This window comes from Triturus cristatus, chromosome 10, assembly GCF_964204655.1.
Source record: "Triturus cristatus chromosome 10, aTriCri1.1, whole genome shotgun sequence".
Classification (NCBI taxonomy): domain Eukaryota; kingdom Metazoa; phylum Chordata; class Amphibia; order Caudata; family Salamandridae; genus Triturus; species Triturus cristatus.
The window spans coordinates 1,024,607,507-1,024,626,252 of record NC_140593.1 but is presented as its reverse complement, the minus strand read 5'-3'; the positions used below and the strand labels follow the sequence as shown (position 1 = coordinate 1,024,626,252).

Sequence of the window (18,746 nt, the reverse complement as noted above, 5' to 3'; positions counted from 1 at the left end):
ATTTTCGTTTGTTTTTATGTTTTACCAACTGGATGTGATTGTATTTTTGCTATGACTGTGGTTTATGCAATAAGGAGTAAACACTATAAATAGGGAAAGAGATGGAGGCTGATCACAAAAGCATTTATGAGTATGGGAAGTAGTAATATATACGCGTATATGCCTTTGGGAATCGACTTGGAAATTCCAACTCCCTATTAGTAAAAGTGCAAAGAGGGCACAGCCCTTTCTGTTTGTACTAATTGTTTATGAATATTACCTGAATGATTCAATTGTAATCCAATTTAAGATGTTTCAAAGGCATTTCACAAAGGCACGCAAAAGTGCTTAAAGGGTTCTACACAAGTACTACTTTAAATACTCCAAAATGGCTTTGTGAATAGGCCTCTGTGTTCCTAAACACCTGTTCTATAATAGTAATTTACTGTACTTCCTGAGTTGTTCACACAGATTGTTTTGTAGGTAGTGAGTAGGATAATCTTAGGATGTTTTTATTCAACAGCTGTAAAATCCCTCTCTTTTTTCAGTCCGGACCCCGAATCGCACCCAGTTTTAGCGAGAGGACGCCCTACCTGGCAAAATGTCGAAATTATCGAAAAAGACCCTGATCATGGTTTACTGGTTACACATGTCAACCAGACCAGGGATCTGTTGGTGAGTAGATACTGATAAGAAGACAGGCTAATTTCAACACGTAGAGGCGTTACCAAAATCAGCACAGGCTTACTTTACCTACTGATGTCATCTATACCCATTATTTATGCATTTATGTATCTATAGGTTTGCCACAAACAGACTGAAAATTAAGCTAGCCATACAGTCAAGAATAAAGCAATTATTGGAGATTAATGCATAATCAAAATTATAGTCAGAGCAACATCAGAGTCAACACGTAGTTTATAATTAGATTGCAGAAGGGTACTCTAATAGTCTTTCATATTAAACTGTATAATTTCTAATTAGCACTAATTTGATATGGCATTGATTAGAGGCTGATCACTGTCCTTTATGCTTGTGTCAATATATGTGGTAAAAGCTCTTTCATTGGGAAATGTGTTTAACATTGATCTTCAAAACAGTTGGTGATTCACAAATGGTGTGATTATATGCTAAATAGAATTTCCAGTTATGGATAGTAGTAAACCTACATCACTAAGAGAATGAGTGCATCCATTGTACATGCTGTGCTTTACAAGCAAAAATATATGGTATTTGTGTACATTGCTGGCATGCACATGTTTCCCTAACCTATCTATGTGCACTCTATGCACGACAAATTCTTTGCAGAATATTTGTGAATACCCTAAATTTGTGGATAGCATATTTCCTCAGCCTTTCCCTTGCTAACCGAAAGGCTCATTTTTATGTATGCATGTTTGTAAGAAGCTACTAGTGTATTTATTTTTTTGCAACACTAATTTTTTGCCAGACACTTCAGTGGGTCTGGTTGCTGTTTAGTTAGTAAATTAGATGTCAATGATGACGTTCATACCGATCCTGACGCTAGTTCATTTCCAGGCTAACTTGCTATGGAAATTACTCAAAGGTATCCCTGAAAAATACTGTGTTTCCAAATGTTCCTGAAGCGGAGGTGGTTTAACACTGTTTTCAGGTTCAGTAAAAAGTGTGGTGGCATTACATTGTTGAACTTCTGGTGATCTGCCTGTCATTTGAATTTTGGCTTGATGGTCGAGTGGGAGTGAGCAGATAGGGCTTGTGTGGGCATGTAGTGAATGCCAGTTTATGAAGGTAGCCTGGGCCTCTCCTCCAACAGGGTTTGTGCATGGCGCACAAGATAATAAGCCAATAGAGTGATATTTTTAGAGCATTCACGGTGCGGTCACGTATAATAAGACAGAGGGAAGTCTATCCACCTGGTTTTCTACTAACTTGAGTATTTTTGGGTAATGTTTGGGTTGACAATATGCCATAGTTAAGTTAATCCATGCCCCCAGGCTCCTTTAGTGGTTGCTCTCCTGAAAAAGTAGGGTGTTTTTCAGTAAAATGAGCTCAAAGTTTGGAAATTTGCCCACTTCCTTTTTTGTGGTGTGAAGCAGAGGTCTGGATTGAAGATAATGGTCTGTCATTTGACTTTCTGTACTGGTTTTTAAAACGTTCGATCTTTTAACAATTTTATATAGACCCGAAGGTATTAGAGTCAATTGCTTCACATGAACAGCAGTTACATTACAGAACAACACATTCTTTTATTTTTAGGCACTAGATTAGGGGCCAAGTGTCACTACACAACACGGGAACTGTATACCTCAATCACTGGCTTCACTTCCACCAATCCACTGGACAAACTCGCTCAGCATCACTCTCACTCGCAAACACACCCCACATCCACAGAAGCTGAGCGGGATGTGGACAATTCTCCTACCAATCGGCCAAATCCTGAACCAACCTTCCTCAACAGATCAGGGCCACCTCCTCACTTTTTGAATTCCGCAAGAAGCTGAAGAACTGACTTTTCATTAGTCTTTTGTGGGACCATTAAGACTGCCTATATTTAGGCCCAGCTTCACCACATGCCTATGCTTACCTACTCAGCACCTGGATACCCTCACGGGTGACAAGCACCGCTCTACAAATCGACCGTACATTACATTGTTTCTGATGGATACGTCTGCCTGTGGATTCCTCACCTTTTGAATTACCCCTGTGCCAGCATTCCGCGGAAATTCTTTTCCTAGCTCTCCCACGTTGACGATGACATCATAATAGCACGGCTCCGCTCGCAACTTCGTATGACATCATCGGAGCCATAAAAAGACCTTGTCGTCGTGCTGACGTCAGTTCCCTTTTTTCCGCGCCGTCAACGCGTAACGTTTTTTTCTGGGACTCTCCATTTTCTACGAGATAACTTTGTCTCTCTGTATTTCCCTCGATTTCCTGTGGAAATGGCTTCTTCAAAGAAGTCTGGTTTTAAGCCCTGCAGGGAGTGTGGTGGTCATATGTCGATTACAGACCCTCACAACGACTGTCTCTGGTGTCTTTCTTCTGATCACGACGTCGATGGGTGTTCATGTTGCAGAAAGATGAATCCTAAGGCGTTGAAAGAGCGAGAGGCGAAACTCTTTATGGCAAGAAAGAAGAAGAAAGAAAAGAGGGGTCATAAGCGTTCGAAGTCGTCAACCTCGCATGCTTCTAAATCCAAGAAGCATAAGAAGCCGAAGAAGAGACACAGTTCTCGACGTCGCTCTTCGAAGGGCATGGCTTCAAGGTCGGCTTCACCTGTTCAGCGGCGCCGGGGAAAGGACTTTGTTTCTCCGTCGCCTTCTCCTTCTCCTTAGGCAACTCCGATGCACTCGCCGACTCTGAGGGGCTCGCCGGCATCAGAAGGCTCTTCGACGCCCAGAGGGACTCTGGCACCAAGAAGGTCTCTGGTGGCCAGAGGTTCTCCGGCGCCCAGGGAGTCTTCTCCTGTGCCTGTGGTTTCGCCTGAGGGGGCGCCGTCCTCACCGGTTCCGCAACCTCAGCCTCCAGTTCGACCTCGGATGGATCCTAATCAAGGAGATATGGATCCTTACCCTCCTTTTTCAGGACCCAGAACGGATCCCACTCATTTTTTAAATGCTATGTATGGCATGTTTGCCAGGGCATCCTACCCTACCGGCTTCCTTCTGGCCCCTTGGCTCCACATGCCTTTAACTTGGGTGTCCCCCAGCAATACGCCCAGGCATCCATTGTGCCTTTTATGCCAACGGCGCCATCTTGGCAGTTTGCGGCGCCAAGGTTTTTGACTCTGAATCCTTAGACTCCGTCTGGTGTCTATTCGGCGCCGCCTCGGATCCGTACGGCGCTGTTGCCTGTTTCTGAAGGTCCTCCTTAGACGCCGGTTCCTTTGTCTCCGACACCGCGGACGACACTGCCAATGCTGATTCTGAAGCACCGTTCCAGAAGAGATGCACAAAGGCTGAGAGAGGAGGATGAATATCGACAGGAGCGAGAGGAAGGAGAGATACACGACTCTGTGGATGAATTCGAGAGCCTGCAAGAGGCCAGTCATTTAGATACTTCCCCAGAGAGGAAGTTCTCTTCACCAGAGGTCTGTCATCTCTCACGATGTTGCTCCTTATCATGTAGTAATTAGGAAGGCTGCTGAGTTGTTGGATCTTCAGCTGTCTTCGGCGGAAGTTAAGTCAAACATTTTGACTGAAGTCCTTAATACTTCTTCAGTTAGTGAGCCTCTTCTGCCTTTCAACGAGGCGTTGAATGAGCCTATCATGGAGGTGTGGCAAAAGCCCTTGTCAGCTCCTGCAGTTTCCAGGTCAATTGCAAGGAGATATAGATCCGCTCCTTGAGACCCAGCTTTTCTTTCTGCGCATCTATCTCCAGAAAGTTTGGTTATTCAAGCTTCTTGCTCCAAGCAATCGTCTGGGTCATTCCCTACCACCCCGGGGGATAGGGATTATAAAAAGAAAGTGTTTTCCTCAGCAAGTATGGCGTTGAAGTCTACGAATGCCACTTGTTTACTTGGGAGGTATATTCATGCCCTTATGGACTCTGTTAAGCAGCTGGCCCCTAAACTTTCTGATGAAGATCGGGTTCATTTTATTGAGGCTCTTTTAAATTCTCAGGCAGGTGCCCGGCAAGTTATCCAGTCGGGTTTGGAGACTGCAGACTCAGTTGCCCGGGTAGTGTGTTCTTCTGTTGCTACGCAATTGTTGTTCAACTTGGGTTTCTCAATAAATGTACCCAAATCTCACCTGGTGCCTTCTCAGCGCAGCCTGTTCATATAGGCAATCCTGGACACTACTGTGTGTCGAGCTTTCCCACCTCCACAGAGGATTCTCAACATTCAGGAGATGATTCCTTTGTTTCACGATGGAGCGGTTGTTCTAGTCCCAAAGGCCCTACGCCTGCTAGGTTTGTTCGCTTCCTGCATACTGTTGGTCAGTCATGCACGCAGGCACATGAGGGTACTCCAGTGGTGCCTCCGCAGGCAGTGGTTTCAACATAACGGAGATCTCAGGGAGAACATAAGAATCTCCAGAGACACTGCAGCGGAGCTGTCTTGGTGGAGTGTGCAGGGCAACCTGTCTCAAGGAAAGCCCTTTCAATCTCCTCCGCTGGTGGCCACAGTGATCACGGATCCCTCCACTCTAGGGTGGAGTGCTCGTCTGGGGGATCTGGAGGTCAAGGGTCTTTGGTCTCCAGAGGAAAGGTTGCTTCACATCAACCTTTTGGAATTGCGGGCAATTTGTTTGGCACTGAAGGCCTTCCTTCCTTCCTATCGTGTTCAGTCAGTTCAGATCCTGACGGACAACACTGCCGCGATGTGGTACCTCAGCAAACAGGGAGGTGTAGGGTCGTATTGTCTCTGGAGAGAGGCTCTACTTCTCTGGTCCTGGGCTCAGGCCCATCAGATTTTTGTAATGGCAAATCATCTGGCCGAAATGCTAAATGTTCGTGCGGACAGTCTCAGGTGGCATTACTCAGCCGATCATGAGTGACGGCTTCATCCGGAGGTGGTCCATCTCGTCTTCAAGATGTGGGGATTTCCACGGTTGGACCTTTTTGCCACTTGCTAGAACGCGCACTGCCCGTTGTTCTGCAGTCTCCAGTTTACGATGTAGGGAGCGTTTCAGTTGGATTGGAGTTCACAGCTCCTTTACGCGTTTCCCCCCACACCCTTAATTCCTCGAGTTCTGAGGAAGGTTTGCCAAGACCGGGCCCAAGTTATATTGGTCGCCCCGGATTGGCCAAGAAGGGTGTGGTACACAGATCTGCTTCACCTCTCATCGCACCCTCCGCTTCGGATCCTTCTCAGGGCAGACCTCCTCTCACAGTCGCTGGGGCAGGTTCTACACTCCCACACCCCAGAGCCTGCACCTGCATGCCTGGAGATTAAACGGGGCAACCTGAGTTCGTTCTCTCTCCCACCGTATTTGGTGGATGTTATTTTATCATCTAGGAGACACTCCACCAAGTCTATTTATTCCTCCCGGTGGTCCAAATTTGTGGAGTGGTGTGGAGAGAGGTCCTTGATCCTTTGAAGGCACGTTTGTCTGATGTGCTGAGTTTCTCTCTTTTCTTGGCTCAGCAGGGTTGTGCTGTGGCTACAGTTAAAGGTTATTTGTCCGCTTTGTCGTCTTTCATTTGTTTGCCGGACCAGCTGTCTTTGTTTAAATCTCCAGTTGTTATGAGGTTCATTAAGGTCCTAACCAATAAGTTTCCTCCCACTCCTTTCATTATGCCTCAGTGGAATTTGAATCTTGTTCTTACCTTTCTGGTGGGTTCTCCATTTCTAGCCTCTTCATAGTTGTCCTTTGAGGCTTCTTTCCTTCAAAATGGTCTTTTTTATCGCTATTACCTCGGCCAGGAGGGTAAGTGCGCTTCAGGCTCTTAGTTCTAAACCTCCATTCTTGACCATTCATGCAGAAAAAGATGGTTCTTAGGACCAGGGCTGCTTTCCTGCCTAAGGTGGTCCCTCCTTCTATTTGGGACAGTATATTACCTTACCTACCTTCTATCCTCCCCCTCACCCTTCCTTTATCGTCTTGACCATAAGAGGGCGTTCAGTTTTTACCTGGACAGGACCAGGGATCCTAATACTGGATGATCAGCTCTTCGTGGGCTACATTCGAGGGATGAAAGGAAAAGCTGTCCACAAATGAACACTCTTCTAGGTGGATCATCTTGTGTATCAAGATCTGCTACGCCCTAGCCAAGAAGGAGCTGACTGAAGGTATTAGAGCTCATTCAACCAGAGCTAAGTCATCTTCTTCTGCTTTGGCTAGAGGTGTTCCTGTGGTTGATATTTGTAAGGCAGCAACTTGGGCCTCCCTCCACACCATTGGGAAGCATTACTGCTTGGATTCTGAGGTTAGGAGGGACGGCGATTTTGCACGTTCTATTCTGCTGCAAAAAAATTTGATCTAGTCAGGTGGAAACCCTCCTCCGGGAGAGGAACGGCTTGGGGATTCAATTCAAAAGGTGAGGAATCCACAGGCAGATGTATCTATCAGAAGAACAATTACCTTTCCTTCGGTAACGCTTTTTATAGTGGATACAGTATCTATCTGTGGATTCCTCACTGACCCACCTGCCTCTCTGTTGTCCTCCTGTTTCTACCAAAAAAGGTATAGCTGTTTGACATGAATGTTTTTAATATGTCATTTTCATGTTTACAGTTTGCTGCTAGGAAGTGCTTTGTTTATTGTTTTGTTTTTCCAATCTGTTGATGTATATACTTTATGTATTTGTATATATCTTATGTATATGTCGTCATGTGATCAAGATCCCTGTGGGATCGAAACGCGTCATGCTGGTGATGTGGTGGAAGGGAGCAGAATGAACTTTGTTGCACGTACCAGTGGTCCGTCCTCCGTTCTTGAAGCCCCAAGAGAAGAAATGGCGCAAGGAGTTTGCTTTATATCTTATGTATACTATGTATACTTGTGAAAATGTTGTTGGTCCGCCCGTTTGCCTCGAGGGCACGGAAAAAAATGGGTGGAACTGACGTCAGCACGCCGACGAGGTCTTATTATGGCTTCAGTGACGTCATACGGAGTTGCAAGCGGAGCTGTGCTATTATGACATCATCATCGACGTGGGAGAGCTAAGAAAAGAATTTCCGCGGAATGCTGGCACAGGGCTAATTCAAAAGGTGAGGAATCCACAGGCAGATACTGTATCCACCAGAAAAAGCGTTACCGAAGCTAAGTAACTTGTCAATTACTATCAGAAACCTTGGGCCATATGTAGGTAGAACGTGTTTTGCGATTCTCTAATTGCAATTTTTAGGGAATCGCAATTAGAGAATTGCAAAACGGAATGTAGGTAGGATTAGCAAATAATTTTGCGAATCCTACATATTCCTTAATTGCGAATTGCAAATTGCAATTCGCAATTAAGGAATACCTCCCCATTCATTCCTATGGGCCTAAAGGCCCATAGGAATGAATGGGAAGACATTCTCAATTTGCGATTCTCAATTAGAGAGTGCCAGGGTGTCAAAAGGACACCCTGTTGCACCCCTGAAATGAGCATGGGTGCACATGTGGCACACATACATGCCCTAAGGACATGTGTGTGCACCACATGCCACTTTGAAAAATGCAAAAATATGCATTAGTGAACGAAATCGCAAATTACCACCAACGCAGATTTGCCTTCCTACATACCACTTAGCAAAATTGCGATCGCAAACGCCGAAATTCTGCGAATTTCGTCGTTTGCGATCGCAATTTTGCTTTCTACATATGGCCCATAGTGACCTATTCATGTGCAGCACAATTTACATAGAATAATAATTTTGGCCACAAACTGCACACTTTTATAACCCACGTTTTTACATATTGCTACACTATCCATTGTCACAATATTTAAATGCTGTAAATAATGCAATCTGAAACTCGCAGTGGGAAAACACACTGTAGCTGTTTAAAAGGAAGGTATGCAATTTTCATGTTGAAATCTCAGTAAAGTCAAATCAGCAAGGCAATCAAGTCAGTACCAGTGATCAGGGTTAAAAATAACACTTAATATTAAGAACAAATGACCGTTCAGTTTGAGGTGTGATCCATCCATCCCCATTTTCTTGGAGTTCCAGGGCTGTTAGGGTTCATTGTAGCAATTATAGTTGTTCAGCACTGTCATCCTGGGGCTACAGTATCTTACTGGCTGACCTTGTACTTCCGTTCAGCACTTGCCTTTCACATGGTAGTGAGGTCGAGGAGCCAATGCTTAGTGAAGGAGGTGTTGTAGGCTAGAATACAGTATGGCATTTAGTAAGAGGTAATAATGCCAATACCTGGTCACCTGTTTACCTTATAACGGAAGATCTTTAATTACACATTATTATAATAACCTACACATGCAATAGTGATACACAGTAAATCCCCGAAAATTTCTAGTGCTTTTAGGGTATGAGTTCCGACCCTAAACATTTATAGCTCCAATACGCAAATCACTAGAAAGCAAGTCAACATTGAAACCTGTGGTCCGTGTTGCTATGCGGAGGATGAATTTTCGGTTGTCCTCAACGGTTTGGAGTTTTGGTAGCTGTGATTTAGTTTTGCAAGCCTTTTCCGTACGTGCTCTGGAATGAGTCCAGTGCACTTCCAATAAGATCCAAAACACATTCTATGAAGTACAACATTGCCCAATGAAACCCATACCAGGGGTGAGGAGTTGGCCTAAAGGCAAGGACGGTCGATCTCGAATCTGGGGAACCAGGTTCGAGTCTCGGCAAGGACGCGCAACATCCTGTGATTCTGAGCAAATCACCTAATCTCCCCATGCCTAACAAAAACGAATGTGTCCTCATGTAATGCAACTCGTGCTCATGTAAAGTGATCTGATACCTGATACCTTCGGGTCAAGTTTGGGAATATAAACCTCCGTTAAAAAAAAGAGCTAAGTGCCCACCCATACCTTGGCAAACAAAACAATGTAAATGGGGCTTTCTTGTTATGCCAGACGACAGTGACTGAGTGTCCAGTTACTGGTCCTGGGCCTGGTGACAGAGAATCTGGTCACTGGTACTAGAGCAAAATCAACTGGAGTCTAGGGTCCTGTAGCCATGGGACTATTCTTTATGGATAGTGGCTGGCAAGCATGCAAATTTACCCCTACTATCTCTAAGGGGCATGTATCTCAAACCCTACCTGTTGCAGTTAAGAGTTTGTGGTGATTGGGCACTGACACTTTCAGAAATACCCACAACTGCCATAGAAAGAGGCAGAACCGAGTGTGAAAATAGATTTGCACTGGGCTTCTGACCAGACTTTTAATTGCTATATCTCTGGAACGACTTCGGCTAAAGGGACTATTCCAATGGTTCTGTAATTTCTCCTGGCCACCAGACGAGTTTCCACATGAGAGGTGAAGTTGGGATTTTTGATGACTAGGAGCGACACAGACAAACAGGCAAACAGGGGTCATGTTTAGCTAGGTCACCCATTTCACGGTCTGGCAACCCATTTCATGGTCTGGCAAGTGATGAGGCCTCCTCTTGATCAGATGGTATGCTGTAGGTGTTGCTTTCTGGGACAACCTCTTGCTTGTTAGGCAGCTCAACTGTTCCACACATCTTCTGCATTTCCATTTAGTCACTCCCACTTGTATTGGAAGCCCAGCTCTTTGCACAGGCACGCAGGTTTTCTTCTGCACTTTGTTCAGCAACAGCAGCTTCTCCACAGATTTGTTCAGACTTTTAGCCCAGTCCTAAAGGAGAGTAGCAACCCAAATAGGTGCTTTTCTTGGGCTCTATTGTCTTCTCTCTTGTAAGCAGGTCTTCTATGGATGTCAAAGAGATATATTTAACACTACTGTTTGCAGGGCCCAGTACTTATTTTCCAAGATTGCAAGCCTGGCCAATCAGGTGATTTGTAACTTAAAAATCTTGAGGATCCCCCTCCAATTCTGGGGAACATGGCGCTGGGGTGATCCGCTTGGGTACAGATCATGCAGATCAGCTACCCATCCTGAGTCAGATTTTTGTTGGCTCAGGTAGTGATGTGGAGCAATTCTAGATAAGAATATAGATCTAATTCTAAGAATGAGGGGAGGGATCAGTTTAAATTTCACCCTGACTGGGCAGTGTGGCTACAGGGAGAATGGTTTCAGGCAAGCAGACACGAGACGCAGCTTCTCAAAGTCATGCACAGGAGTTTTGTTCCAGTAGCATGTTCCTCCATCTTCAAATGACAAGAGCTACTACCCAGTTGGGGAGAGTCAGTCATGTCATCCTAAAAAAGCAATCTTCATTCTCTTCTGTCATTCACGCCTTGTGCCTGAGAGTGAAGTCTACTTTCTGTAGGAATATGTAACCTGGAGCAACTTGGGGTTTTCATGCTTTATTGACATCAGCCACTTTAGCGGTTGGTGATCCATCTGGACAATAAACTTGTTCCTGAACAAGTGAGGTCTGAATCTCCGAAGGACCCACATGATTTTCACAATAGCAGCCCAGTTCTGCTCCCTAAGGTTAGGGAGACAGTGTTCAGATAGTAAAGGCCATTGGATACTCCTTCCCTTTCTCATATCAACAACTGCCTGAGCTCCATTTTCTGTGCATCCACCTGGGCGATGAAAGGTGGACCGTAGTGAGGAGCCTTTAGAACTAGTGCATGGCATAGTGCATCCTTCAGGACATCAGTCACTTCCTGATACTCCAGAGTCCATATAACATTCTTGGGCTGCTTCTTACAGCTCATTCACTTTTCCGGCTGATTCCTATTCCTCATTGCTGCGTTTTTGATCATCTCTCGGGCTTAATTAGTTCGCCCTCACTAGATAAAAATTCCTAACTTCCTCACCTGTCAAGTCTTTAAACGTCTGAAAATCTAGATCCATCTGTCTGACCCTTTGAGACTCTGCTATGCTTATCCAACACAAAGCAGCAATTCCAGGGATGTGGGAGAAGGTGACCCTGGATAAAAGAGAAGTCAGGGGAGGTCTTATGGGGGCTATGAAATATGGGTTCCTATTCTCGAGGATCTGCAATCCTCTGTCATGGGGCATTTTCACTTCTACCACTTTCTCAGCCATACCCTCTGAAAGGAGTACGATTTTGACTTATAAGTGGTTAACTGCTCGTTATTTGTGCCATGAGAATTTAACCCCGGGCAGTACACATTTCCCTCTGCTTCTCTACAGTCATACTCTGCAGCTCAGGTGCTTCCCATCGCGTAAACACCATTTTAGGTGTAGTGAACTTGTAAATGCTGGGTTTATCAGTTGGTACCAGTGTCTCCTGAGATCAGAGTCTGAATATCCTAAACGCTTGCTCACCAATGTGAGACTTTTTTTGTTGTCAAGATTTCTCGGTGTCTTCACAGGGATGCAAGGGATACAAAGACTACTCAAGCTCTCCTTCTCGGCCTCCATTGGCCATTCAGGGATATAAGTGGGTAATCTGATGCTCTCAGGGGAAAAGGTAAGAGGTGGAATAACATGTGCTTCAAAACGTGAATTGAACCACTTGGCCACTCTGCAGCCCTAGGTCAATTGCTGTGTTCTGAGCTTGGTGAATGGTTGCATATACCTGGTTGTATACCTCTGATTAGAGATGCCCAGCATAAAACAGTAACAAAGCACAAGAACACAACAAAAGATTTCTAAGCTTCAAAAACCCTACATGCAACTGCTATATGGCTGATGTGTTGCGATTTCTTCATCCCTGATACCTTGATGTGATTCCTCACTCTTCTCTGCTAAGTATTCTCATATATTATGTTTGCTGCATATAACAAGGCAGCAAGAATCCTACCTATAAAATGAAAACAAGTGTGTTTATTCATGCATTCTACTCCTCAATCTAAGGTCAATCACTATTCTCCCGCAAAGGCTGACCTCGCTAATTCTGAATCAGTTAAAAGGCTATTCAACATGTAGTTCCTTCTCTCATGAGTTGTTGTGTCACCCCCTCTGCTTCACCTGCTTGCTCCTGATATATTACTTCACACCCCAGTTCCCTGTTACCTTGATGTCTCCAGGATGTTATTTTTCACCTTGTTCTTTCAATGTCTCAAGGGGCTTTCTCTGATGTCTCATTCACACAAGGTTTCTCTGTTCTTGTCCAACTGTCTTGTTCATGTTGTCCATTAAAGTTGTTCTTCTACAGTGTGGTGTGACTATATAAGAAACATTATACTCTCTGTTCAAACTGAAGTCCCAGCTTCGGTAATTCAGTGTCAGCATCTGCTTCAAACTTTCTTTAGATGACGAAGATCACTGTCAAGTAGGGCTAAGTTACATGATTGTGCCATTTTTCGCAATTGCTGCACTTCACCATCTGTTTCCGATATCCTGTATTGTATGGACTGTATCTCAGAGCTCACCAGTTTTGATCTAGATTTTCTTTTCACAGACCACTCACAAGTCTGATGGCAACTACAATGGACACTGAAAGAAGTCAGTACCCATTTGGAAAGTGTGGTGGCATGGGGGTCTTGACTGGAGGTTCAGAATGCAATATCTATTAGAGTTCTAAGCCTTCCAGCATGGCCTCAAGTTGGCCCCATGAGTCTTCACCAAATGTCGGGCAGCAATAGTTGTGCACCTTCGAAAGAAGGGCTGCCAGGTATTACTGTACTTGGACCATTGGCTTATAGAAGTTCAACAGTGAAGGAAATCAGAATATTCAATAATGATCTTCCTGGTGCTCTTCCATCAACACTACCCTGACCTTCCTATGAGCATACCTTGACTCTGCATAAGAGAAGTATTCCCTTCCCTGTATCTTTTGAAGACATTGGAGAACCTAACCAAGACCATTTTCAACTACACTTCCATTCCAGTCAGGCACTACATGTTGTTACTTGGGCTAATGACTTCAAGCATTTCCCTGATTCATCATTGCAGACTTCAGATGAGGCCCATCCAGCATCAGCTTGGCAGTGAGCCGAGGATTTAAGGAAAAGCAAAGCAATTGTTACTTACCAACTGAAACAGGCACTGTTGTGGTGGAGCATGCCAGAGTATCTTTCATGTGGCTGGCCTTTTCAATGGCCTCAATATCAGATGATAGTGACTACAGATGTATCAACTGACATATGGGAGGCCCAGACATAGGACTTGACCACAAGAGGCAAGTGATTGGAAGTGGAGAAGTCTTAAATCTCAGTGTTATTTACTTAGGTGTGCAGGCCTTTCTTCTGCATCTACAAAACACTTCAGTCCTAGTTCATAGGAACAGCACAACATTGATGCAATTGATGCCTTAAGTTGAATGTTCTCATAGTGTCACAAGTGGGGGCTTCATCATGATCAAGTCCAGTAACTCGAGGAAAGAAAAACGCCTTCTGTATGCCAGGAGGCAGTATCAGCAGGGTACTTGAGGAAGAGTTTGAAATGAGTTGGTTCAGCATCTTTGCATAGGCTTCTCCATTGTTTCATCTGATCTTGCAAGTCCTCACCAAAGAAAGGAGAGAACTATGAAAAATGGGGTTGATTTCTTCTGCATTGCTAAGGCAGTATTGGAATGCCAAACCACTACAGCTGCCTAGAGGTCCACAGTTCACCCTCAAAGTGCACCTGGAATGGTTTTACAGACAGCAAGAATGAATTCTGCATCCTGATATAAAATCCTTCAACCTCATGGTTTGGCTTTATTTTACGTACAATTTTAACATTTGGATACCCCAAAGGACTGCAGAGATGGCTTTCTGCAAACATGTGCACCATTTACCTCGAAAAGCTTCAACACTAAATAGTGATTATGTATCTGGTGTGCAAGTAGGAGCTTACACTCACTCTCTGTGGAACTACATTGGATACTGTCATATCTGTTACCCCTGACCATGTACAGCCTCAAAACACCTTGGTGAAGGTGCATTTAGTGGCTATCTCAAGATACAGATGATCTTCTCCAACAGAGATGGTCAAACAACTTATGAACGCCCCACCAATTTCAAGTGAAGCAGCCCTCTGTTTCCTAGGAACTCAATACAATTCTAAGCCGGCTCATTGCGCCTCTTTTTGGACCGAACTACAAGCCAGAGTTAAAGTTCCTCTCTTGGAAAACAAGATTGCTTTTTACATTGACCACTTCCAGAAGAGTAAGTAAATAACATTTGTTAACAATCAAGCAGCTATTTCTCCAGTTCTCAAAGGATAAAGGTGTCCTAGGACTTAATCCAAGATTTATTGCCAACGTACCATTGAACTTCACCTTAATGAGTCAGTTGTTCTTCGTTCATTCTTTACCAACCCTACTTCATTGCAGAGAGATCCTTGCATTCTCTAGACTAGAGCTCTCCAACCTTTTCTGTAGTCAGAACTACTTCGGGTCAATGAAAATCATTATGAATTACTGAAGGCTAAGCAACTCATACATTGTTACCAGACACCCCCACGCCCAGCTTCATTGACTAGGGGCACTATGATGGGGCTGCCATATGTGTCAGTGAGAGCGTGGTATTTGGGGAAGTCTGAACATGTGTGCATATGAATGGGATATATGTGTATGGTTGACTGGGCTCTTGTGTCGTATGTACTTGCGGCACAGGGCATACCATTCACCATATGTGACACCATTACATGAATAACTCAAACACACAACCCTTGTTTTTAAATGGTAGATATTTAAAGTGCAGAAAAAGCTTCTGCAAAAATGTTCACTTTAAATTTATCCCACTTAAAATAATGATGTACTGTGTCTACCAGCCACTGGGAGCAAGATGTCTGCTGTGTGTAAAGGAGACACTTTGAAATGGGAGAAAAGTTAAACTGAAGAGTTAAGATTATGTTTACATGCATTCCATAAAACTTGTCATTTAAATGTTTGCCCATTTCCAAACAGCAGGCACCTGTCTCCTAATGCCTGTAGACATTGTGCCATATTTATAACAGAAAAAGCCATTTGTTTAAATGGGAGGAATTTAAAGGGAAGAACTGTTCTTCATAAAACATTAAGATGTAATCGGTTTAAGCAAAACAGGAGAAAAACCTTAAGACTTTTTGTTTCATAGAATATTTTTCTTTATTTATAAATATGGCACAGTGTTTACTGGCCACTGGGAGCAAGAGGCCTGCTGTTTGTAAATGCAACACTTTCAAATGGGAGAAAATTAAAATGAAGAGTTAACTTAGGGCCTGATTTAGATCTAGGCGGACGGGTTACTCTGTCACAACAGTGCCAGATATCCCATCCGCCGACATATAAATCCCATTTTAGCCTTTGGGATTTATATTTCGGCGGACAGGATATCCGTTACTGTTATGACGGAGTAACCTGTCCACATAGATCTAAATCAGGCCCTTAATCTTGAAGGTAACTTTTCATTTAAATTTTCTCCTCTTTCAAAGCATTCAGAAACATAATTCTGTTCTCAAGCTCTAACATTGATTTGACAAGAACTTTTATTTAAGAGTTAAATACCTCAGTGCTTCAGTTCTTCACCTTTGTGCCCCAGTCTGGATCATAAATTCGACTGGGCACTGCTATTATCAGGCCCTGCTATCTACAGCCTGCTGATAGTAATATAAATAAATACAGCCATCCCTTAACTTTAAAAGGAAAATGTGACCCTGTGCTTATTTAAAAATGAACTGAAGGGTGTGAGCTGCTCGGAAGGTGTATTCAAGCTAATGGTAACTAGCAATTCACTGGTTGAAGACACCTGCTCTAGACATTCACAGGTGTCTTTATCTGGAAAAGACTAAGGACATTAAAAGCACTCATCAGATGTTTGTGGCCCTAGGACATCTTTTGAATAATCGTTCTCTCTCTAAGCAATACCTATTCGATGGCGTTTGGTATACATTGTCTTTTGTGACAAAAATAAAATGACTCCTGCTGGGAAGAGTCACGGCTCACTCCATCAGAAGTGTTTTTTCATTAGCAGCCCTCTACACGTGTGACTCAACATGCCACCTTTTGTGCTTTGACATGCATGAACAGGCACACATTTACCAATCACTAGTGCCTAGACGTAGGTGCAGCCGCAGATTCTTCAGTGCGTTAAGCAATTCTTCGCATCCTCTTTTGATAAGATATGTCTGCTTAATACTGTTAATGTTTGCTATACTATTTATTATTCTAATTCAGTAATGTAAATCTATGAAAGATCCAATACAGAAGAAAAAGCGAATACTCTTCTGTAATTAAAGTTCTCAAAGTTGATCTCTTCATAGTTTCACCTGAGACCCACCCTTCTCCCCGGTTGGAAACACACTAATTGTTCCTTTTCACTCATGTGCTTTGAAAATCTGTATTTTAGGGGCCTCCAGGGGGGAATGGAGTGGTTGTTTCATTCATCCAATTGGCTAAAATATGGGCACTTTTACATGAGATAAATTTGCTATTAAATAAACATTGTTCTTGGACCTATGACAATTCTAACAATGTTTATTGCTAATTTATGCTACGGAGATTCCCTGCCTGAAGATAGGGAATCATTCAAGGATCTGAATCTGTGAAAGATACCAATGCTAGAGAACTGTAGTTACAGGCAAGTAACTTGTTTCTTTTGAGAACCCAATGGACAGAAAGTGTGTACAAGCACTAATGTGGCAGCACATTATTAACATATTCTCCATTTCCTTCATGTTTTCTTCTTTTTGCGCTTCACAGAATTTGCAAGGAAAAGAAGCCCATCCAGTGGACTTTCAAACCTCAGAAGAATGGCTTAAAAACCACAGTCTGGAACACATGAAACTTACAATTGAGAATCTAATCAGAGAGGGAAATGTTGTGCTGTAAGTTCAAAATGTACATGTGTGCTTAGCTTCCTGGAAATATCTTTCACAGACTAAATCTTGCTTTGTCATCTTTATTAGAAGCAGAACTGACAGTTCCACGAAGCACATCGAATTTGCTGCGGACACGGTTAATCATTTTGCAACAAGGGTTTGCCAGTACGTATATATGACATTTTGTAACACAAATATGTGCTGTATGTAATAAGGCAATTTATGGATTCTGGTTCAGGGTTAATTAAACTCACAAATCATATTATGTAAAGTTCAAAATATGTGTTTGTCCTTCATTGGATTAATTAACCCAGCTCAGCTCAGAATAGCCACTCACAAGGATTTGCAGAAATGTGTCTCATGGATATTAATGGTGTAAAACTGCCTATGCAAATCTCTGCAAATGATTGTGAATGCAAGGATGAGGACATGTGAGGCACAGTAGCTCTACATCCTGCTTTGTCATTCACAATTTGCTGCAAATTCAGCCACTTTCCCTTAAAGGAACATGTGCTGCATTTAAAAAAAAGTGACAGAAGGTGAAGGCCATTGGGGAGAAAATGCAGCAGTATTAAGGACCAGTACGTGCTCTCCCCACATCCCGTAGCTGACATTAAAAAAAAGTGGAAGTTGACCCACATAGCTTTCGCCTTCACTCCGCCCTTCTGGTCATGAGACTGACATATGTGTGGATGGTTTTCTGCCACCTCCTGGTTCTTCACTTGGTGGCCCTTCCTCTAACCATCTTCCAGTTCCTACGGAAGGTATGGGGGACTCTACTCCTGGGCTAATTCATTTCCCATGCGTAACTATGGAACTGTTTAACTCTGTTCCTGTGTCTATTAAAACCAGCTCTCCTCTTAATTTGATCCCACCTAAATATTAGAAACTGGCAAAATCTACAGGGATCCTCTCTTAGCCCCATCCTGTTTAAAATGTACATCTGCCCGAGTCTCGATTGATTAGGTCCTTTGGTTTCAGTTGCATGAATTATGCTGACGACACACAGCTCATCATAGCTCTCCATACATCGAGTCCTGCTTCCCTGATCAATTTTCACCGTTCTATGTCTTCTGTTGATTCCTAGATGAAACTCCATGCTTTACAGTTTAATTCCAACAAGGCTGAGGTACTATACTCTCTCACTCATCTCTGGTAAACCTTTTCCTTCCTCTTTTTGGCCTTCCGCCTGGCTTGAACCTCCTCTGCCTGCAAAATCTGTGGAAAACATGTGTTTTTTACTGGGAGATTATCTTTAGAGACTCAGGCTAACCATCTCACCTCTTCTTGTTTTCTCCTGTCAAGGGTGCTCAGAAAAATAGTTTGCTTGCTGCCCCGTCAGGATCGTCTGATTGTGGTTCAGACCACTGCTCTCATCAGCCTTAATTATGCAAACTCTCTTTTTTTAGGAGCCTCTCACCAAGTTTTGAAGAAGCTTCCGCAAATTACAAACATGACCAAACTCTTCTGCTTTTGCTGCCCTCGACTCTCTGCACTGGCTGCAAGTGGCTAAAAGAATTTCTTATAAATCTCTCTCCATTGTTTACAAGGCTCTTGATCAAGCTAGCCCCATTTATTTGAATAAAAAATGCAAGTTT

The 18,746-nt window shown here is 43.5% G+C and overlaps 1 protein-coding gene across 2 annotated transcripts in view; it reads left to right on the top strand.

The window, feature by feature from the left end:
• Window positions 1-18,746, top strand: part of VWA3A (von Willebrand factor A domain containing 3A) — a 598,738-nt gene that overhangs the window by 33,670 nt on the left and 546,322 nt on the right. For both annotated transcript variants that reach the window (XM_085629052.1, XM_085629053.1), the window contains 3 exons: window positions 528-654; window positions 17,030-17,154; window positions 17,236-17,313. In XM_085629052.1, coding sequence (XP_085485178.1) covers window positions 528-654; window positions 17,030-17,154; window positions 17,236-17,313 — 330 coding nt within the window. The remainder of the gene's footprint in view (window positions 1-527; window positions 655-17,029; window positions 17,155-17,235; window positions 17,314-18,746) is intronic.